Consider the following 23,339-nt stretch of genomic DNA (forward strand, 5'->3'; position numbering starts at 1 on the left):
GTTGCTCAGCATCCCCCAAAATGTGTTGTGAACAGGGACCGAAATAGCAAGCAAATGTCACTGCTGTGCCAGAGCTGCAGCAGGCTGCTCTCCTGCTGCAAAAGGGAAGTTGGAGATGCATAAATCCCAGTTTCTGCAGCGTGGCACTTCAGTGGGAGGCTGAGCTGGCTCCCTGCTCGTCTCCGGGGTGGGGCTGCGTGAGGGACAATCACTGGCAAGGCTCTCCCCAGGAGAGATGCTCTGACCTCTAGTTCAGAGGAGCAGAGTTAAGGCTGACATTTAAAAAATGGCACTGGCATTCAGGCCCTTCCATTTTGTGCTTCATGGCTTTGACTTGTGGTGCCAAAATGGTAACCACATAGAAACCTGGTGTACAAAGGTTTTGTATACGAGATCCTTGGAGACCCAAAGCCTTTGGGAGGAGAGAATGAAGCGGAGGGTGGTCAGGGGAACAGAAAGCAAATACAATTAACCAATTTTTTAAGCAGGGTTCCCCACAGAACATTTTAAATGACATTTTTATCATCCTTGCAGATTTAAAATAAAAGCGTGGAGAAACACATGAATGCTGCCCGTGGGTTAAACCTGTATTAAAAGCTGCCTTTGGTTTCACAGTTTGGGTGTCATAGTCCAAGTTGTACCTCCAGAGCACCTTGCTCTCTGCTCATATCACAGCTTTCCTCACTGTCCCCCAGATCTGCCCTCTCCCTGTGTGTTCTTCTGTGTCTCCTGGCTGATTGTGCTGCCCAGCTGCAGAGCTCTATAGTGTTGAGCTAATGGCTGGATTTTTCAAATCAAATTCAAATGAATTTTTCAAGTCAGGAGATTTTGGTTCCTTCCCAGTAAATCCTACAAGGCTGAGCATCCTTGAGTGTATCAGGGCCAGGGTCAGAGGGAGGAGACAACTGTGGATTACAAATAAGTGGACACGAGAAGATGTAGAGTGTCTCAGGCAGTCTGGAGGGACACAATCATGATCAAAAAATCACAAGGACCATCAGGTCCCACTCCTGGTCCTGCAGAGAACAACTCCAAGAGTCACACCACCTGCCTGAAAGCATTGTCCAAATGCTTCTTGAACTCTATCAGGCTTGGTGCTGCTGATCACTTCCCTGGTGAGCCTGTTGCAGTGCCTGATCACACTCTGGGTGAAGATCCTTTTCCTGATTTCCAGCCTAAACCTCTCCCTGACACTTCATGCCATTCTCTCAAGTCCTATGACTGTTAATGTTCATAGCACCTAGAATTCCAGCATAAATATGATTCAAACAACCAGATGATTTCATTGAAGAGTTTGTTAAAGCTCACAAACCTGGCTCAGAGGCTAGAAAGCAAAGTCCCCATAGTCAAAAAGACAAGTGTCACCTAACAGCAATCCTTCCCTCGATTCCATCCTCATCCACAGCTTTCTGCAAGCCTGACATCTTTACCAGCAGGAGCATAAAAAGCCTCAGAGAGACAGAGCTGGCAGGAGCGAGCCCTCCAAGCTGCTGGTGCTGCAGATTGGGCACCGATTGAATCATTACTGAGTCTGAGTATGGCCTCCAATTCCTTTTCATTAGACAAATGTAACTGGGTGCCTACAGCAGTTGTCATTAGTCCCAAAAACATTCATCCCTACCATACTGAATGAATGGTCGGAATACAGTAATGAGTCTTATTGCATCCTTTCTGTGTATTCAATTCACTTGTATTAATTGCACTCTAATACCAGGGAGCACACAGGTCCTTGCCAGCTTCATTTCCAGATGGTATTTTGAGCCTAATGTCACAGTGGGAAGTCATAAAATCCCTCCTAGAGCAAATTACCTGAGGAATCAAACAGTTCCATTCTCAGTAAGGAAAATTATTTCTGTAGCCTGAAGAAATGGGTTATATTCCTAGTCAGAGCCCCGGGCATGCACTGCTGTCCTGCACCTCTGCACCACAGCCTGACTGCTTCCCTCTTTTAAAGCCCACCCAGCTATATCCTCTTGCTGCATATAGGATCCTGTAATGCATTTTGAAAACACAGATAGGGTAGAACGGAGAAACAAACCACTATGACTTTACCAGCATAAGGAAGCATTACCTGAGCATGCAGACTTCATATCAAAGAATGTGGAGGAGGACAGATCTCCCCAGGATATCAGTCAAGGGGGAACGACGGACAAAAGCACATTACTGTAGCACCCCAGGGAGCATTCGGCGATCTCTGAGGAGTTGTTGGCTATGCAGTATCCAATAAAGAGGTGTTGGGGCCTCCAAGACCCAGTTAGACTCACCGTGGTTTCGTCTTCATGGAGCACCTGGTCGTAGCCACTCAGCGCGACACAGAAGATGATCGCTGTGACATCCTCAAAGCAGTGAATCCACTTCTTGCGTTCTGACCGCTGGCCCCCGACATCGAAGAGCCTGCGGCACAGGGGAGGATCATCACCACCCATTCCTCCCTAGTTACCTGGGAACTTTTGCATTCTTGGCAAATTCTGACCACATGGCCCCTGCGAGGCTCCAAACACAAAGCTTGTCTTCTCCTCCAGAGCCTGGAGCCAAGGAGATCCAGGAGGAACAGTTACAGACAGGAATGTGGGGATTTGTGGGAGAACCTTAACAGCGTGCTGGGTCCCAAAGGGTCTGTGGAAGTGGGGAGCACACACTCTTGATTTTTATATGCTCTAAATACTGTTTGTGTGTGGCTTTCTGTCTTTGTGCCCTCTTCTCTCTACTGGATGACATCATGAGGGTCAATGTGTTGTGCTAACTCTGTGTGACCGATCCACTTAAGAGAAAAGATTTGGCCAAATACTTCTACATTTATGAGGCTTGATCAGATTTGGTGGTCAATCTTGTATTATACTTTCCAACAAAGAGGTGTTGTTTGGGTTAGAAGAAGCTGCCAAGAGCTTCTATCTTACAGGCATTGACTTTCAAGACAGGATTGCCAAACATTTCAAATTGTTGACCCTCCAAAATACTGTGTCTCCTGCAGTGGGAGCTATCCATGCATTAACCAGAAATTTAACAACTTCTCCCGTAGGAACTATGGGGAAACCCTATGATAAATAATTGTTCTGAAAATTTACTGTACAGTTTTAGACTAACCTGAAGTGGAGGTTTTTGAATGTGAAATGGGTTTCTACGATGCCAGTTGTTTTGACCCTGGTTCGGAGGATATCCTGCTCCGTGGGCTGGTAGTCTGCAGCTCCAATTCGATCTAAGCTGTCTAGGTAACTAAGAAAAGAAGGAAAAAGAAAAAGAAAACACATGAGACACACATTAATCTTTGTCAATCTCAGATGAATCCTTCAGCTTCCTATTAATCTTTTTCAATCTCATTTTTTATGGCTCAATGTATTGTAGCTAAAAGAAAAAAAGTCCTATTCTGGGGAAAAACAAACCTCACTAAGCTAAGCATAATATCTGATAGGGAACTGAAAGCAGGAAATTAAGCATGGTGTGTTTTGAGCCCCAACTGCAATATGTGAAAATACACAGTTTTAATATTAACTTGCTATTTTTATTCCCTAAGGGACAAGGGTCCCAATTGGTCCATTGTGCTGGATCCTGTACACACAAGTTTTTCTGCAAGGGTTTATTCAGATAAGAGGTTGGAGCACACAGGTCTTGCTCCCAGAACATACAGGTCGAGCCCCCTTTGGACATTCCTCTCTCTGTGCTGGGAAGGGAGGGACATGCCATGCCTTGCTTTCAGTCAGCTCACATGAAGGGAGATGAATCTGCCCAAGTGAGTCACTGCTTCAGTTTGAAATCCAAGCACAGGGCTGGGGCTGCAGGAGATGCAGCTCTTGGAAAGAATCCAGGACCCCACTAAGATGGTGATAATCGGGCAGTGCAAACTGGGGCTTTGGGGGAATAGAGGGGAGATTTAGCTTTCTAAAACACTTGGACAGTTTAAAACATGTAACTTTATTCTGCTTTAGGCTTAAAATCTATGAGCACAGGCAATGCCTCCCTAGGCTGAAACTTGGGGTAGGAAGTCCTGTCTTTTGGCATGAAAATGTTTCTGTACAGGAACCCAACAGCTTTGCACATATGACCACAATCCAGTTTTCCATCCACATTCAAGACAATTTTATAAAACAATTTATAAAGAAAAGAGGAATTTGGATTACAATTAATATGAATTATAAATGCAGAGCTGCATCATACAGCAAAGTCTCTCTCACCACCATTAAGGCTGCACGCAGACACTCCAGTTTCTTTTAAAAGGGGTTTGATGTGCATTACAGGGCATAAATTCCGATCTCTAGCCCCAGGAGCATCAATCTAATGCATTGAGATGCTTTCAGTATATTGTGTGTATAATAATGCACATGTCTGTGCATGAGCAGTGATCTTTTCCTTGATCCCTGTGCTTAGATGTCACCCAGAGAGGCAGTGGGGCAGGAGGTGACCTGCTGGTGGCAGGACAGGAGGGTACCCATTCAGGTGCCAGAGGATGGCAGCTTTGCCCAATGCAACAGGCAGAGAACAAAGAGTAGTAAGAGGAGCTGCACAGTTGGAGAGAAGGAAAAGACTTTGTTGTCTCAGGTAAGAGATTGCTGGTGAGATGGTATGAGCTGGAACCATTCACTCAAGACAGCCATGACATCTAAGCTCTCAGTTTAGCTAAATGTGATTTTTTTTAAACACAGAGTGTGGATTTAGCCCTGATGAGTAACCAAACCAGCCCCCTTCAGCTCACATGCCTTGCTACAGCACATCCCACTTGGACTGAACTTGGCCCTGTCCTGCTGCTGGAGATGCTATCTCTGCTGTATCCAAAATCAGGGAATGGCTTTCCATTTGTGTCCTGGAGGGAGTGCTCTGAGCCAGGGCTCTGGAGCAGGATACCTGGTGTGCTGGGGCTGTGCATTCTGCTACCCAAGGAAACTCCCTGCCACTGTCTCTCATGCCCCACAAGCCTGGAACAACAAACAGAGAGCCAAACTCTACACTAAGGTCAAATACAAACCTCACCCTGCTTGTATCATGTATTTTCCCTATCCATCATATTTATAATTTATTTTTGCTAAACAATTCCAAGAATCACATCACCCAGAGAAAAGTATATAAGTCAAGCAGGCTTATTTTTGTTGTACCCTTTTTCAAGCATTTAAAAGCATTGTGGTTTTGTGACAGATGCTCCTTTAATAACCCTGTGATGGGCACTGGATGGATGAATGGGGCTTCATTTGAAATCAGATCCTTGGCTGTGACGGCTGAAGCCACGATCACTCATCTATTCACAACTGGTGTCAACTCCTGTTATTTAAGAGGCAGCTGCATCTCTTCACAGGGCCCTGCAGACTGAGGCAGCTCTGCATGCTGGTATTTAGACACCCAGGCTCTCCTCTGTCCTCAGGAACAGAGTACTTCAAGGTGATGCTGAAAAGTCGAGGTGTAAGGAGGGGATTTTCATTTCCTCTTGCAGCTCTTGGCAGTACCCTGAAGTCCTTTATCACTTCCTCCATCTTAATTTTCTGCATTTTCTAATTTTCTAATTTTCTATTGCAGAAATTTCCAACTCTCTTCTATTGAACATTCCCCATTAATTATTCTTGCCTTTGAGATCCTCCTTTTATGCTGGGAGTGCAGCAAATGAAGAAATTTACTGCCAACTGGCCAAAGGACTCAAGTCCTCAGCAGCACAGTGATGGAGAAGCTTGTTGCTGTGATTGTTGCCTTCAACCTGCGATGATTTGCTGGTGAATGGCAGCATCACTTAAACCCTGGGCTATGTGCTGGAATTTCAGGGCAATCTCACTCACACTACAGCGTGCCCAGACCATGGCTCTTCCACACAGCATTCCCCCTGGCTGCTTGACAGCAAGTCAGCTCCAGATTTGATTTGAACCTGCATTCTACCTGGCTCTGAGGCTTGGAAAGCCTTTCCTCCCTTCCCTTGTGATGTAGCCTTATGTGTTTGGCTATACCCGAGTTCTCTGGGGGATCATGGGTTTGGGGAAGCTGGTGCAGCCTGCCAGCCTCTCGAGAGGGCAGGATGATAGTGATAGAGAGAGGGGAGAGCCATGCAGGGTCCATCCCACCTACCCTCTCCTACCTGACAGCATCCAGTTTCTGATCCCAGCTGGGATACCTCCACAGGAACCCCAGCTGGGGACCCTCTAGCACCTGCTTCCCTCTGCTTAACTGGTCCTGTGACAGAAGAATACTCAGTACACCAGTACTCAACCTTTTCTGGCTGCAGGTGTGCCAAGCTCTGCAAGTCTAGAGCCTTGATGTCACTCCCAAACCAATGCCTCCAGCCTGGCTGCTGGGCACCCCAGCTCCAATATCTGCTTGCCAGCACACCCTTTGCCTTTTCTGTCAACTCCTCTCTTCTTCTCTTTCCTCATCTCTAGTCTTTTCCAGCACTCTGTATGTTTTTCAATGACTTAAATTCTTTCAGCTGCCTGGGTCTGCTTTTCATCTGTTCCTGGGAGTCTCAATGGGGGTCAGCCATCAATTTATATGAAGTTATAAAACATTTTCAGAGCCGGTTTTGAGGCTGCATTCCAAAACTGTTTGCTCCTTTGGCTGCTCTCCCCCAGAGAGAAACTCAGGCTGCAGCAGATATTTTTTCCCCTGGACTTGGCTGCAGCTGAGCTGGACCCTGTTGGAGTGTGCACCCTGTGAAGCTCAGCTGGAAGAGTGTGCCATGGCATAGCTGCCACAAGAACATCCAGCTGTGGGAATGGGAGGATCAGGCAAGCTGTTTGTTCTCCTGGGTTCCTGCTGGAGGCATCTCTGAGGTTTCACCAGATGCTGCTTGGAAGGACTTGCTGGTGTAAGCCTGAGCTGCGGGAGGACAGTGTACCTTAGGGGTGCCACCTCTTGGGGAACAGGGACACCCAAGTGGGGACAAATTGCTACACATGCTGTCGGATGGCAGCACTCCTGGTATGCCCTTTGAGCCGAAAACCTCAAGGCCAAACTGTTGTGGGAGATAATTAGTTGTCACAGCCAACAGGCTCTATGACACATAATCCCCTCAGAAGCTGGCATCTGTTTAACCAGCAGAAATAAGAGCACTTTGGAGGCCATGGAGCGGGAGCTTGGCTCCCCCTTCCGCGTCATCGGTGTTGGCATCAGAGCTCTTCCATTTCCCAGCTCCAGGGTTGCACGCTGGAGTGGAAGCATATCAGAAATGACACATCAGCTCTTACTTGCAGCCTGCCTTGCCCTGGGTTTGCAGGGGTTAAAAAAGCTGAAGGAAGGTTAGAAGGTTTGTGAGTACATCAGTAACCCTCTAGCACTTCTGCTCCTGAGCCAAGTAGCTCCAGTACTGCTTATATCTTTTATTTGAAATGCTTTGTTTTGAAGCAGATTGCAGGTTTCTGAGTCACTCAGTTTACCAGGCTCAGGGAGGTGAAGCCCAACTATATTATGCTGCTAAAAGCAAAATGCAGAAGAAATGGCAATTCCCAAATACAGGAAGAGGAGCTCACTGAACAGAGGCTAAGAAAAGCAGGAGCTCTACATAGACTGGTTGATAGTGTATAGTTATACACAGTTGTATTGCCCCTTCACTTGCTGTTCCCAACAGCGTGTGGTGGCAGCACCGTTGATGCCAGAGACACTGCATGGAGAAAAGGAACTTTTCTCCAGGTGTCCTGTGGGAACAGCTCAGTGGCAACAGCCTACGTGCAGTGTGTGGACAGGGACCTCTCCCCAGGCTCTGAGCTACCACGGGAACCTTCTCCCTGTGCTGTCTATGCCAAAAGCTCCACTGGCTGCTTTCTTGGATGAAGAAGCACAGCTGAGGCTGCAGGCTGTGGTCAAGGCTGGATACCTGTGGCAAAGCTTACACAGACAGACATTCACATTTGTTGAGCTTAACGGCATTAAGATGGTTAAACGTCTGTTGGGCTTTTTCTTGCCTTGAGGGTGACACCTTGGCAGTCTTTTTGCATCATCCAGCTATCCCTGTGCACACCCAAGGTGCTCACACTGTGCTGATGCCACTCTCATGTCCTCAGTGCTCAACGAGCTGCACTACAGCAGCAGTCACAGCTGGGTCTTGGTCTGGGGCAGATCTGCAGGGAGTCAAAGCTGGAGCTTCAAGACAACAAGCCTGGAGAGAGCAGCATCTTCCCAGTGGCTCCTCCATCCCCGCTGTCGTGAGCTCTGGCCATGTCTCCTCCGTGAAGGAAAGGCCACGTGTGCGTGGGATACCCCAGCCTTGATTTGTTGGCTTGCGTTGTGTTTGATGAGGAAGCAGATCCCCATTTGTCAACACACGCAGCTGAGTCACTGCTGGGTTATTTTGGACTCTGTGTACTGAGGCACTCAAGGGGCAGCTCCAGCACTGTGTCCTGGCAAATGCTGAGTTTTAATCAAGGTTGTCACCAGCAGGGTCCATCTCATCTAAATCTAAATGCTTATGTAAAGATGGCTCTACCTGAGCACTCCTTCCTTGTTCATGGATGGAAGGCTACCTGTATCTGATCTTAGCTTCCACCTCATCTTCTTCCTTTCAATGATGAACACACAATTCAATGTATATTTAGCATTAAACCCACTTAATATTTAGTGACCATAGAGTAAGGGTTCAGCGGATAAACACTGGGTTTAGGGAGTGTCAGTAGTGGCTCTGCAACTGCAGAGTAAACTCTTGTACTATCTCCTACCAGAGGGAAAAACCATGTGGGCACTGCTGCCTGAAGGTGTGATACAGGCTGGTTTGGCTGCCCAGGACAGCTAGTGCTGCCCAAGTACCCAGAGATCATGGCATCAGTATTTTTTTCTGCAGACACTTTGGTTATATCTGTTGTTATATTTGAGGGAAAGGGGAAAAATCAAGCACAGCCCACTGTCAGAATCCAGCACCCATCCAGCACACATAGAGGTGATGTCACAGGTGTCTTAAATAATCATTGCTTATGAAAGGCTTGAAATGTTGCCAAGCAGTGGCATGGTGTCCCTTCAGGAATCAATCCTGTCTAAGGGCAGAGATGGTATAGAGCCCTCCTCTCCCTCTAGCAAAAGCCAGGAGGTGGCACATACTGTTCCTGAGGCATTTCCAGGCGGGTTATGGCAGGCAGGGAAAAGACCTCAGGGAATAAATAACTCAGCTAAGGGGGCAAGAACATTGTCTGGTGTTTTCTCAGTCCAGCCTAGAGGAGGAAGGTCTTGGGAATTTGCTCCTGGACTTTGGCTAATGTGTTTAGTGTTTCTGGCTTTGTTCCTCCATCAGCCAGTCCTGCCTCCATGGCAATCACATGAATTACATGGCAGGCTCTGCTGTCTTGCTGCTGCTCCAAATGATAAATCTCATCTCATGTATAACCAGACGAGATATCAGCATGAAAACTCCCCAACTTCATTCCCCTAACTAGATCCAACCAGTGACATGTCACTTCTGGTGCCTGCTTCTTGCAGACTATTAACAAGAGGACCAGGCTCAGGGATTACTGGGGTTACTTTCCTGAAAGAACCTTGCTGGATGTCATGGGTTTTCATTACTCTTCCCTGGGGAGTGAGGAGGATGGTCCCTGCTATTAAAGGAAGGTGCCAAATCTTGACAAAAAAGATGACGCATTGAGATGCATTTTTTATTTTTTTGGCCCTGCACTGAAGCAAGGCTGTACAGGGCTTGTACATCAGGATCAGCTTGACAAGTTGATATTAATACTAATGATAGGCAGGAGGAATGAATAAAAGCAGGTTGGAGTTTAGCTGTCCTAGTTAGACTTGAAGTTTTCCAAGGCATAACTGGATCCAGAATAATTTTTAGAATCACATGTGGATGAGCAGAGTCACTAAATAGCAGCTGTGTAACAAAGGTAGTTGAGGACATGAGGGGGTCTCCAGGTGTAAGCGCTTGCTGGCTTTGCTCACAGGTGGCAGTTTGGTCAGCTCTGGCCATCTGTCCTTACTGCTGGAATTAAAGGTCACTGTGTTATAGTTTGACTTTGTGACCAGAGAGCTGTGAGGTGGGTTGTGGAGGAAAAGCAAGATCAACTCACCCAGAAAGGATTTTGGAGGGGTGCTGGGAAAGAAGATGTGGGCTCATCTTTCTGCACTGAAGCTTGAAAATTGTATGGGATGTAAGATGGCATGATAAAGATTTTTTTTTTTACATATCCGAAACCTTACAAAAGAGAAAAACAGTGTGTCTGGGTCAGATCAATGACTCACCTAGCTTAGCAACTGTCCAAGAGCAGATGTTAAAAAAAAAGTACGAACACAGTGCAAGGATGCAGTATTCAGCTTTCCCAGCCTCCCGTACTTCATATGGATAACAGAGTTTCAAAGAGAAGTGTGATATCTTTATATTTATTACCCCGCAATGATTTTTCTTCCAGAAATTTGTCTAGGCACTTTTTACAGCAATTTAAACTTCTAACAACCACATCTGCAGCAAGGAATTTCCAAGCTCAGCTACCCTGTCTGTGAAAAAACCGCCTCTTTCTGGTTTTTAAACTGCCGTGTCAGAATTTAACTTTGTAAATTTTTGAATGTGAACAGCTGTCCTCTCTCTCTCCTCCCTATCCCCCCACTTGTTTCTCTGTAGACATCTCTGAAACCTCTGCAACATCTGCTGTGGAGCATCTTTACTCTGCTACCAAGACGTTACTGCACGGAAGCACTTTGGAGCCTTTCGTCACATAGGAAGGGGGTTTTCCTCATCTCCCAAATTCTATCAGAGATGGAGGAAGGAAGGAGCCATAGCTGCCTTGCTCTACAAGTGACCATCTGTTTTATGGTCACTGAATCCAATGCTACTTGGAGAACAAGGCAGCGTAACGCCAGACCCTTGGGACTGCAAATGGGGCAGATTTGGTGACCACAGCTCACCAGCAATGCTGTGATCCCTTCAAGCAGTGTCCTCATCTGGGCAACGCCACTGTTTTATATAAAGTCTGTGAATGTTTGGCGCAGAGCTGCTGACCACAAGGCACCCTTGCCTTTGTTTTATAAGCAAAGGATTTTGACAGGGGCTGGCTGTGTCTTTGCAGTGGCTCTGCGTAAGCCCGGGATGACGCATGGCTCAGGCTGTGCAAGGTCTCCTCTCCTGGTGGCCCTGCACACAGGTGTCCTCTGCACTGCAGGGCAGGCACTGGTCGAACCTCAGCTGAAGCACAGGGAGGCTCAGAGCTCCAGCCTTGCTCCTGCTTTATGTAAGCTTCTGCTTCCTTCTGATGCCCAGCTCTGAAGGACAGTAGCTGAGCTGGAAAAGGGATGAGGAATGGTGGGACTTGGAACCCTGGAAGTGAGCAGGATCTGTGCCTAAACCTTTATGCAACAGAGTCAGTGGGTTTGATGCTTTTTTTCTTTGCTCCAGGACTGCTGTTATAAGCCTGCTGACAGTGGAGCTGATGGTTTTCTGTACTGTAAAAAGCAGAAAGAAAGGAAAGAAAAGGAGGGGCTAAAAATAAGCCCCGGGGAGTTCAGGATAATGAAGGGCTTGTTCTGGGAAGGAATCCTGCTCAGAGCATGCAGGGCCCATGCTGCAGCAGGGCCCTTGGTGCATTCACAAGCATGTGCTGAGCCCCAACAGGGGGGACACATCAACTAAGCCCATGTGCTGCATGCACAGCCCCGGGTGAGCACACCAGCACAGGCACGACGGATCGCTCGCCCCAGTGCTCCTCACACTGCACAGCAGACATTCAATTTGGCCCCAAGGCCAAACGAGCTAATTACTCAGAATTACTCCAGCCCTGGAAAGCAGACAGCTGGGACCACAGATGAAACCAGTCCCAGAGACTTTAACCTTTTGATCAGCCGCTGGCCACAGATATTCATCAGGGTGTGTACAAAGGCCTGGGACATTTATTTACACACTTGTTGGTGAAGTAGCATTAATACTTTCATTTCTAAGCTGGAAGAAAAAAATTCGATTTAGCTGCAGTGTTTTATAGTGCTCAGTGTCTGTCTGCAGTAGGGATAGCATTGGTGAGGGATTTAGATCTAATGCTGCTAAGGAAAGCATCACTTAATGAGGTCTGTGTTCTCATATCAAGTAGCTGAAGGATGCCCATGGCTGGATGATGGCACAATTATGAGGAGTGGAGTAGGTCTGTCGGGAGAAGACTTCAAGCAGGGGCCTCACTTATCCACTCACCCTGCTGAGGAAGATGCATTGCTGGTGATGGAGTGGGAATCATATCTCTGGATCTTCTCATCTGTCCATTTTCCTGATCTACTAGCAAGCTGTGGGGATTTCTGTTTTCAAATGTTATTTAAGCATCCCTGCCACAAAACATGGGTACCAAAATTAGCCAGTGCTCTGCCATGGACAGATGTGACTCATAGGTAGCAAAAGCAAAACCTGGAAATTTCACCCTTGGCTGCATGCTAAAAATATCTTAGTTATCCCAGACAAAGGTGGATCTCTTGGGCGTGAAAAATCTGTACTACGCAAATGGACTTTCTGGTCCTTCTCAGCAGCTGTCAGGCTGAGGCTCCTTTGAGAACAGCTCTGCTTGTGGCATTGCAGCATTTTGGTTTCAGTCCAGGCCGGATCCTCCAGAAGCAGAGACACATAAGGGAAAATTCATGGAGTTTCTCAACCCTTTAGAAAATGTTCAACCGAATCATTATCAGGAGAAGATTTATTTATCTATATCGAAATAGCTCGATTGTTCTCACCAGGAAAGGCTGTCACCTGCTGGTCCCCCATATTTTCTTTCTCCCTCTTCTATTGGCATAATCAACCTCAGATGTCTGTTACCATAGTCTCCTGTCACCACATACCCACCCCTGGGGTTAGGCTCCTGCAGCCCTCCAGACAGTGGGTTGGGTTGCTCCTAGGTCTCTGCAGGAGTGGGCTGATCTTTGTGCTCAGCTCAAGATGCATCAGGGACACTTGCATGACAGAATTGGTTTGGGATACTCTGTATGGGACAGCCCAGCCACAAAGCTGGTGTGGCTTTGTGGGAGATGAGCTGAGGACACAGCCTCAGAGGCATGTCCCTCCATGAGGGCTGGGGACAGCTGTCTGCACTTGAGCTTGTGCAGGCTTTCCCCTGAGCCCTGGGCACACATACCTGCCAGAAGCAGCCTCTGCTGCTTGCCCATGGACCTGTCAGTGACCACATCTCTTGGGAGCAAGCCATGGGCCAAGGTGCTGCAGTAAGCCATGTGGGCAGACCAGGAGTTCCTCCCTGCTTGTGGGAGAAGTTTGAATTGACCCAGGAGAACTTCACTTCCAGTGGGAGGATGGAGCTGGGCCAGAGAAACATTAGGTCTGGAAAACATCAGGAGTTCTTCCAGACAACGTGGGCTTTATTGCCAATAAATGCCTTTGGTGTGCTTCCTCTTGGCTGCAGGAGGGGAGGAGAGCACCTCGAGCAGATGGCTGGCTAGCAAAGCATCGCCCCTGCTCCCTGCTGCTGGAGCACCTCAGCCCTTGCTGAGCAGGACTGATGTGTCCTCCCAGCCTCCCACTGGAGCAGGGAAATACTATCAATCACACTTGCTTTAGGAGGAATAGAATTATTAAGGGGATAGATGATTTTCCTGAGGACACAATGGGAAGTCTGTGGTGGCACTTGGAAGTCACTTTGGGTTCCCTAAAATGCAGTCAGAAGCATTGACCACAAGACCTTTTTGCACTGAGTTTTATAACCCTCAAGCAATATTCTTTCTTGTTTTAATAGAGATTTTGCCCACTTGGGGGCAGGTACTGCAGGGCTGGTAGAAGCTGAACATATTACATTAAGGCCTACTATAAGCAAGAAATATATTCCCTTCACAAAGAGCAGCTGATAAAATGGTGTTACAACTGATGACTAAAATCACAAGTTAACCCAAGGATTTAAATGGAGATAAAGAAATGCTTTTTTCTTTTTTTTTTTGTGAACAAACAAGGCTGAAAATGGATGTTGTCATGTACCTTTCTGTTCCATCCAATGTAATTTCATGCATTCCCGTGTGGATTTTGATGAGTTCTGCAGATCAATGACACAGCACTTAAACACAAGCTAAGCAGTAATTACAGATGCATGCAAGATTTATTCATCTGGTGGCACTGCACCAGCTGATGGAAGGATCAGCCATATCCAATCAATGTTTGAAGCTTCTCAAAATACAGAGGTTTTTTGGCTCCTACTGCAAAGTGAAAATAGAAATAACCTGAATCCCAGGAATGCCTCTTTAGGTCCATATAGGGAAGGCTGCAGGATGGATCTGGGTCATATCTGCACTGTTTCTTGTCCCTTGCCTCTGCATCCCCATAAATATTTTTCTTGTGGGGTCTCCTTCACATGCTCACTACACGACCCACTTCTCCCTAGGGCTGAGGACTGGATTGATGAGATTTGAGGCGTAAGTAAGGAAAAAGAGGAAGCATTGCAGTGAAAAGGGCCATGGAGCAGGCATGTCCTGTGTGCCCAGGCTTGGCATGCACAGGACAATGCAGCATGATGTGTCACACTGTGGTTGAAGGGAGCAGCTGGGGGACTGCAGCCCGAACCACACAGGTGCATAATGTGGCACTATTGTTATGGGAACACGTGGCAGGAGAGGCAAGGGAGCATGTGTAAAGAAAGAAACTGGATTTTGTCCAATTTTTCTTCAGGCTTTCCCTGTTGATGTGAGTTATACATTCATATAGGAGCTCTCCCTTCCATGGAGCAAAGCTGCTTGCTCCCCACTGTCACCATGGGATGCCCTGACAAGCCAGGGAGTCCCACACTGTGAAGCTCTTTGCTGAGACTTCAGAGAGGGTGCTAATCCTACACCTTGCACTGCCAGTCCTGCATGCATGGATTGACACTGTGCATCAGGAGATGCAGCTCTTTATCATGTGTGGGAAAGAGGATCTTTCAACCCCTAGTGTGGTCCCCTGGGCAGGCCACAGGTAGTTGAGTTTGTGGGCAGAAATGTGTAGCCTTTTTTCCTAAATTTGTAACTTCTGTATTTGTGTCATTTCTTTGTTTATGCATTTTTGCTCAACAAGAAGGTCCTCTGGGGATTTCTTCATGTGAAGTTGCTGCTTTAACATTAGTTTAATTGGAGCAAAGGTTTGTGCCTGGACTCCATTATTAATTCTTAGCTCTCAGCATCTGCTAACTAGCATCAGTCACCTTTCTCTCTTTCTCCTATTCCTGCCCATGGCATATGTGGGCTCACTGCTCAGCACACTGGTGCAGTATTTCTCATGTTGGGGACTGCAAGACTGTGGATCTGTTTAACTGCAAATGTTGAAACTGACATTAATGACGCTCAGTAGGATGTACTGGCTGGTGTTCTCCTGAAGGAGGATTTGGAAATGGTTCTTATGCTATCAGCAAACCTTACACACCACCAGCAATACTGAGGGATTGGGAAATTCTGATTTATACCATTACAAGTGCGGTAAAAGCCTCAGAGTAACAGTGACTGCTCACATGGTGTTTCATGGTCCAGGCATGCAATTTTAGAGCACTAAATTTCTTTTCAATGCTGGTGTTCCCAGCAAACCTGCTGCTCAGCACTGGGGGGACAATGTAGCCCAGGAAGGAAGGGGTTACAACAACACAAAGTGCATTGTAAATCCCCAGCAAAAGACTTGGACTAACCACCAAAACCAGAGCTGACACTTCCTTGGCGTGGCTCCATGGTGTGGTTTGTGCCTGGTTTCCTTCTCCCCTGTATCTCTTCCTTCTCCTCCCAGCAGCATGGAGAAGGTGCTGCCTAATATCTAGGCTCAGAACCATTTCTCCTCTCTTTTCCCCAATATATTCAGCCTCAAGAGAGTCTCAGGGTGCCCAGAGAGCTTTGAGGAGGTCCCTTCTCCACACACTCAAGCATTCAAATGCATTCAAATGCATGGAGGTGGGGAAAGTTGTAAGCATGAGGATTTTGGCACAAGGATGGGTGTTTGCTCTGCTGTTCTCCAGCCTCCTTCTGCTGTCATGAGCAAACTAAGCCTGTGCCCACAAAGCAGAGTGAGCAGGTGCCTGTCCCCAACAGCCCCTGCAGAAATACCCTGAGAACTTGAGCTGGCAGGGAGACAGGAAGGTGGGGGGGTTAAAGGGTTTTCTGAGGGGATCGACAATATAGGAGTTTTGGGTTTGGATCTGTGAGACATGTCAGTGATCTGGAGGCAAGGAACATATAGGGGGAAGTTTAAATAATAGTTCATAGACAGTCTTATAGTTCATATATACTCAATAGTTCATAGACATTACAGTTTGACTGTAATAGTGTAAAAGGTGTGGATGAATGGAGTGATACGGACCTAGCACTAGCTGGTCCCAACTAGTGTGTTGCAGGGGCAAAAAGAAAAAAATATAGGAAAAGGTCAAAAATCTGTCTGCAGTGTAGAGGACCCCTGTGCTGATGGGGCTCATGCCCAGCTTGTATGGTAGAGCAGCACATGAGCAGTGCTCTGGCAGCATGGCGTTTGTCTGCCTTTGGTTCCACTGTCCAAATCAATGATCATCTCATCTGTGTGTGCTCTGGGAAAAAACAGGCACAAGCAAACCCCTTGTTGGGTTTCCAAGAGAGGGAGGAGGCAGGAAGGCCACCCCTGGCACTGACCCAGCCCTGGAGTGCTGATCTCCACAGGACTGTACTGAAACCCCAAAGAAAAAGCACAGCCCCCTGCCACCCACACTGCTTGTGCCCAAATGCTGCCAGGTCTCTCCTGAGACACTCCCTTTACAAACCATACACATGGCACTGGCCATGCCCAAGCATCTGCACAGGCTGCTGAGCCCTGGAGAAAGGACCCCATACTTCCCCTCTTCCCACCTAAAATGCAGCTCGATGGCTGGGGGTTGAATGTTGGCTCAGTGCATGGATAAGCAAGACACAAAGTGCTGTTTGCTCCAGGGCTAATTAGAGCTATTGTATCAATTAGTCTGTGAAATAATCAGTGCTCTGAGCTCCACAGGGCGAATCCCAGAACCATCTTGGCCAGGTGCTGCTCCTGTGGGGCTCCCCCAGCCTCCCCTGCCATGCTCTGCCTGCCCAACCCCACCAGCTCCTGCCTTGCTCTGCTGCTGCCTTCGCTGCTCTCGCCACTGTGGACGTCAGCAACCCATAAACAGCAGTGTGTTATTGTCCCCAACGGGGAACCGAGACAAGGAGCTTCAGCCTGCTGCCCGACAGGCTCCAAGGGCTCCCAGGGGGCCTGGGGAGCTCTGCCTTCCTAACAGAGGCTGTGCCACCCTCCCTTCATGGGCACAGATCTGGTGCTTCAAACCCATCATTGCTGAGTCCTGCGATCTTGTGATTTTACAGTGTGTCACAACATTTGCTACATCCTTTTTCCCCCCTTCATTTTTGTTCTCTCAAGCCCCTCAAGGCTGGATATTATATGGGCTATTTGCTTAAGGAAATAAAAAAGGGCTTTCCAGCTCTCCTGTTCACAGACAAAAGGCTTTAAAGTACAAGCCAGAGGGTTTAGGAAGCAGCAGATAAAAGCAATTTTCCAATGGTTGTCTTAATATATTCTGAAAAACGGGGAGTTTTAGCTAAGCTTGTGATTGGTTTTGGATTTAACTCCTAACCTTAAAGTTGGATTTTGGATACAACTCCTAACCTGAGCATGGGGATGCTGCATTATTCTAGAGGGAAGGGAGCATGTGTGAAGGGAGCACCCCCAAAAGGAGGTGGGAGGAATGTGTCCAGCAGCTGCACACCTCTAGCAGTCACTCAAAAGGTCCTGGAGCTCTCCTGCACTGTGGGATCTGATGAATTGCACCACTCTGGCATAGAGCAGGGGCAGGATGGGGAATGGGAGGATCCATGGAGGAATTGCCCCTCCTGCAGTCAGGGAAGGGGAGCTGAGAAGCCCAGAGCAGAGAAAGGCTGGTGGCCATGAAACTGTGAAGGAGGGAGCCAGGAAGATAACTGCATCCTGAGCACACAGAGCTGATCTGTCCTGCTTGGCAGGGCTTGTCCTGGGCTGGAGTGGCTCCTCCTGGGCTGTTCACCCCATGGCTGGTGCAGGCAGCTTTGCCCCAGAGCACCCAACACATTCCTACATGCTCCCTGGATGACAGCAAGTCCCTTTTTAACTCTTCCTTCCGAACTGGGATGATTTGTGGGATAGGACTTGAGGAGGAGGGTCACAGGCGGCTGTGCAGCATCTTCCCATCACACTGCACTGCTGCTGCCTGCAGACCCGTGTGGAAGACAGCTTGCTCCATCCTGGAGCCTGGCTACAAAGAAATTCCTGCATTCCTACCGTTCCTTGCCATTTAAGGATTTCAAACGGATCCATCGGGAAACCACACGCTGCCACCGCCAGGCTCACCTCCCAGCGTCACAGATGGTGCCAGACCTGACGGCAGCCCTGTGAAGAGCCTCGGCATGGTGGTCTTCTGACAGATTTTCCTGCAGACACGCTGCAGAATGAGGAGGCTGCGAGCAGCCGGATGGTCCCCACGTGGTCACATGTGCTGCTGGGGGACAGGGCTCAGAGCCCCTGTGCACAGAGCTAGGTGATGAGTAGCTTTATGCCAGGCATAAAGCAGGAATCACACACATGGAGGGGCACATGCCTTGCTAGAGCTACCCAATTCCCTAAGGAGCTTCTAGGTGGAACAGGATGCTCTGAGAACCTCCCTGGTGCAGCTCTCAGGAGATACCCCATCTCCTGCCCTCACCCTGTGTCAGTGATGCTGTCTGTCTTGCAGGGCAGGCTGTGATGTTGGAGCTGGGGGTGCACGGAATGTCAGACCTCAGGGTGCAGAAAGAGAGAGGGAAGCTTGGATTCCTTGGCTCTGCAGGGGAGAAGGAGCAGGGGCTGCAGGTTCCCAGGAGAGTCTGGACTCCCTGGCTGCAAAGCTGCATCCCAGCACTGCCATGCCCCAGTGTGAGGAGGAGGTTGGGGTGAGAGGTGGGGGACACAGTGAGGGGCTCACTGCAGGGTGTGAGTGCTGCCTGTGGAAGGGCAGAGCCGGTGGGAGAAGGGGGCTGCCGCCAGCAATAGGGGCAGCAGTGAAGAAACAAACTGAACGGAACAAAAAAAAAAAAACAACCCCAACCCTTGGTGGCAGCCTGCCAGCTCCAGCTGGTTTCATAAGGACATTTCAGCCTAAAAATACACAAATACTCAGCCAAAAAAAGTCAAATCTTTCTGCGCCGAATCTGTCACCCACAGCCCTTCACAAGGCAGGAAGAAATTCCTGTTGGGTCTGTCAGTCGGAGATGAGAACAGATTATCCTGGGTTCAGGACTGCGGTTCAGCAGGTTTCCTTGGGGAGATGCCCTGTGCTGTGTTTATAGAAGGTGCTGGCTGCTCCTCATCACTAAGCAAAATGTGAAAGGAGAAGAAATCGTTCCCAAGTTCTTGGGGTGTCTTCTCCTCCAGGCAGTGTGAATTACCTCAGTTCCAACCCTTTTGGGTGTGAGCTTTGCCAAAATGGGGACAGCCCTGATATGATGAGCCCATTTAATTGTTTCTCATTAAATAACAATTTATTTAGTCAAGATGTCAAGATTTTACTAATCCCAGGCCAAAGACAACACTAGTGCGATGCAACAGAATGAAAAATGGCAAGGAGGAGGCAGCTACTGCTATGCCTTTGTCCTCAAGGAACGAACTACCTATGTAGCTCCTCTGCTCCTCCTTGCAGGGCAGTCTGCATCTTCTGGGTCTCTTCAGAGCTGAACCCCAAGAGACAGTAGGTCTGGTGGAGCTCTCCCTCTGCCCTGAGGTCTGAGAGGGGCCAAGTGGGATGGGCACTATAATGAGTTCCAATGCCTTCCAGACCTCTGCCTGTGAGTTTTCTGTCAAAAAAGCTCAATCCTCATGCTCTCCTGTCAGTGTTTGGTAGAATAGGAAGGAGAGCATCACTTAACACACACCTTCAAGATACTGTGATGTGGTCTCCACTCTGCTTTGGGCCAACATAGGCAGGCCCTGGAGAGTTTGTACCCAGTGTTGGTGAAATTGGGTGTTCCAGCTGGATGAAGACTGAGGGGGAGATACTGGAAAACATCTAGCTGGTTTACAAAACAATGTCTTTCCTATTGTGCTCTTCCTCCACCTCACCGTCAGCCCTAGGTGAAGCCATATAACAACAGCAATTCCTTCATTTAGGAGGATAATAATGAAGCCTAAGACCTCTACCAAGCCCAAGCCCTGCTAGACTGTAACAGGCTTCATAGATGCCCAAGTCTCCCTCACCTCACACTGACAAGAAACAGCCCTACTCCAGAGCCAGCACCAGAGATGCTCCTCCCTGGAAATAGATTTGCATCTCATTTGTGGGAATGGAGCAAGGCTGGTGATTCCAGTCAACCATCTCTGGCCTTCATGGACTGTTTTGTTTTGCTTGTCATAGGGGGAACTTGATTATTCAGAGCTGGTGGGCATATTTACTGACTGGGGTAAATTAAACCATAAATTCAGACAAATGTACCTACCTCTACACTTGTGATGCATTTTTCCTTTCTGCTTTATTGGGCTCCAAGATGCAAAGGTGGATTGTTCAATAAACAGCGCAGTGCAAGTCATCCCAATTAATTGAATTGCTCCATTTATGCTGCTACTGCCTCCAATTAAATGCAAGGGAGCGCAAGTGACAGGTGCGAGTAAGATGGGTGTGCAGAAAACCATATTCTAATGCAAAAGCTCTGATGAGAAAATGGAATCTACACACCTGATGGGAATATTAATGCAAAACCTTGACCTATAATTTTTCTTTCTTCAGTCTGAGCGTGCCAGAAACAATTGCAGCTCATTAAAATAGATCATGTCCTGACAGTCGTGCATAATGCCCAAGTCCCACAAGTCCCATGGTCTAAATGTTTGCCTTACTGGTGAAGCCAGCAAGGTAAATGTTTAGACCATGGGACTTGTGGGATGTGGACATTATCACAGAGCTGCATGACTAGAAACAGGAAGCTGCAGCAAACCTCAAAGACCCTTTCTCTCTTTTAAACGCAGTGTTATGAGAGAAAGAGTGAAGGGAAAAAGACAAACCCAAGAGTGCCAGTGTGGGTTGGAACTCTGGACTTCAGGTGGCCAATCCCCCTGTTCAAAGCAGGACAAACTTCAAAGTTAAATTCCATCTGAAAGTTAGCTCAGGTGGCTCAGTGTTGAGCACTTCCAAGGATGGAGATTTTACAGCATCTCTGGGCATTCTGTTCCAATGCTGCCTTGTCAGGGCTCAATCTGGAAGCCATTCAACACATCACAACAACATCTGGCTCTACTTTCTGAACTGCTTTTTTGATGCAAAGTGTGTGTTGGCACGTGGGATGCAGTAAGTATCAGTAGGGAAGGTGATAGCATCATGCAAAGACAATTCTTTTGAAAGGAAAATAGATCAGAAAACAGTCCCACACAAGATGGGGTGTGAAGGAAGGCACTGCAGTGTTTTATTGTGAGTCTGGTGCCATTTTTTTCTAAGGCACTGCCAGATCAGTTCTTGAAGATGGAATAACCAAAATGTTGTCCAGTTTGGGCTTGGTATTTGGCACACGCTTGAGATGTCAGTGCTGTGGTTAGCTGTGGTAGAGCAACAAACACAATTGCATCTCTCTTTCTCCACTGAGCAGTGAGGTCTGCATCCCTCTTCAGAGGCCTCTCTCCCTCCCTTGGCTCCTGATGGAGGGAGCCAAAGGCAACAAACTTCCTAGCCCTGACACCTCTGATATGTGTGAAGATGGATGGGTTGAATGCAGACCTAAAATATTTTACATTTTCACGGTAGTTTCACAGCCCTGGCATTATCAACTGATCTTTCAAAGTACTTGGAAGCAGGAGAAGAACTTGAGATGGATTCTAGCTTTTTTGTGTCTGTGTACTTGCAAACTGTCTCAGCCTACACATCTTGCAGGGCCCGTTCCTGTTTGGAGATGCACACGGAAAATCAGTGCTCGTGTGGATGCTCCGTCTGCTCCATTTCCCCCTGAAGTTTGGAGGCTGCTCAAAGCAGGTCCCCATCCCTGGGTGGTTAAGGTCAGACTTGCCCTATGTGCTGCACTCCACTGACCAGCCTAGTTAGGAACTCGAGGCTAGGAAACACAAGACAATTTTAAAATCTGAACAAAAGTAGGAGATTAAGGAAACCAGCTGGAAACCTCTATTTTGCTGATTTTGAAAGCAAAATGTGGGTCACAGATGTGCTTCCACAGACATAAACTGGCTGGAGAAGAAAAAGACATTCAGCAATGCCCAGACTCTTTGATGATCAGAGGTAGATTTAGCTCCTAGGCATAGAGAGAAGAAAGGAAGAGGAGACGAAGTAGGAATAAAAACATAATCAAGATATTAGGAATGTGGAACGCAACCCACCCGTAAATTTGCCTTAGGGAACTACGAAAAAATGCAGTAACAAAAAAAGATGAAACCAATTGCTACATCTTACTCTCTTCCCTCATATTGCCTTCCTTATGGTTTTGCTTTTTGCAGTGCAAGACACAGGGGGTCCATTACAGAACCTTTCCTCTCCCTTGATCACGTATTTTCTTTGCAAAAGTGCTATTTTCTACTGCTCCTTTGCAGTAGTTACGAAATCCTTGCTAAGGATAGGCTGACTTTAGAGCCTAAAAGTAACAAAGCTTTGCAGGAAGTCCATACTGTTTGCATGTATCAGAGGCTAGAAAGCAATATGCTCTCACCCATCTTTGATAGGAGGGAAGAGCTACTACTCACTTCTTTTTTAGCCTAACACAAAAGATTGAACTTATTTCCAGTGAAATTGATGACAGACTAGTAAAAGCCACACTGCTGACCCTTGCAGGCTGTTGATTAGCCTGTGACTTGGTCTCCCAGGGGATGCAACAGAAGGCCTGTTGTTGCAGCCATTTAAAAATCTCGAGGTAAAGCACTGGAAGAGCAATTAAGGACAACAGCAGCACTGATTCAGAGAAGCCCAGGTGGTGGTTCCTTAGAAATAGCCAAGCAGTGGGGGGAGGTTCTGAAAAGCACTCAGGGCATTTGGCAGGCTGTTTCTGGGGTGAAGGGAAGTGCCAGGAGCACTCCTGAAGGTCTCACCTGTGCTGGCCACAACATGACCTGGTGGCTTGGTGCCTTCAGGCTTCGTGACATGTGCTGAGCAGCCATAGAGCACAATCTCCAACTCCTGCAGGAAACCTCCCTCCTGCCAGCAAAACACCAGTCCCTACAGCTGAACCCCAAGAGAAGCCTGAAATGAAATGCTAGTCCATCTCACTGCCTGTCACTGTTTTTCAGACTTTGGGGAACTTAGAATTCAGTTCTTGTCTGGAATTTATTCTTCTCAGCCCTAATGAAAACATATTTTGTAGTTGTTAGTGTTTTAAATTGAATATCAGTGTCAATAAAGATAAGCCTTTTCCCAGGGTGGGAAAAAAATATAAAACTGTCTCAAATCTTTCACTCATGCAAAAGTAAACAACCCCAAAGCATTGAAAGATAAAATAAAATATATGCCTCTTTTCACTGGCAGTTCACTGGGCATGAATAAGTGCCAACTGAG

The 23,339-nt window shown here is 47.6% G+C and overlaps 2 protein-coding genes across 3 annotated transcripts in view; both read right to left on the reverse strand.

The window, feature by feature from the left end:
• GNAO1 (G protein subunit alpha o1) overlaps positions 1 to 23,339 on the reverse strand; it is a 141,256-nt gene that overhangs the window by 22,998 nt on the left and 94,919 nt on the right. For both annotated transcript variants that reach the window (XM_085071779.1, XM_085071780.1), the window contains exons 5-6: positions 3,085 to 3,213; positions 2,265 to 2,394 (exon numbers count right to left, since the gene is read on the reverse strand). In XM_085071779.1, the coding sequence (XP_084927905.1) occupies positions 2,265 to 2,394; positions 3,085 to 3,213 (259 nt within the window). The remainder of the gene's footprint in view (positions 1 to 2,264; positions 2,395 to 3,084; positions 3,214 to 23,339) is intronic.
• Positions 1 to 23,339, reverse strand: part of B3GNT9 (UDP-GlcNAc:betaGal beta-1,3-N-acetylglucosaminyltransferase 9) — a 306,546-nt gene that overhangs the window by 770 nt on the left and 282,437 nt on the right. The window lies entirely within an intron of this gene.

The sequence above is a fragment of the Lichenostomus cassidix genome, chromosome 11, assembly GCF_008360975.1.
Source record: "Lichenostomus cassidix isolate B80296 chromosome 11, HeHo_3.0, whole genome shotgun sequence".
Taxonomy (NCBI): Eukaryota; Metazoa; Chordata; class Aves; order Passeriformes; family Meliphagidae; genus Lichenostomus; species Lichenostomus cassidix.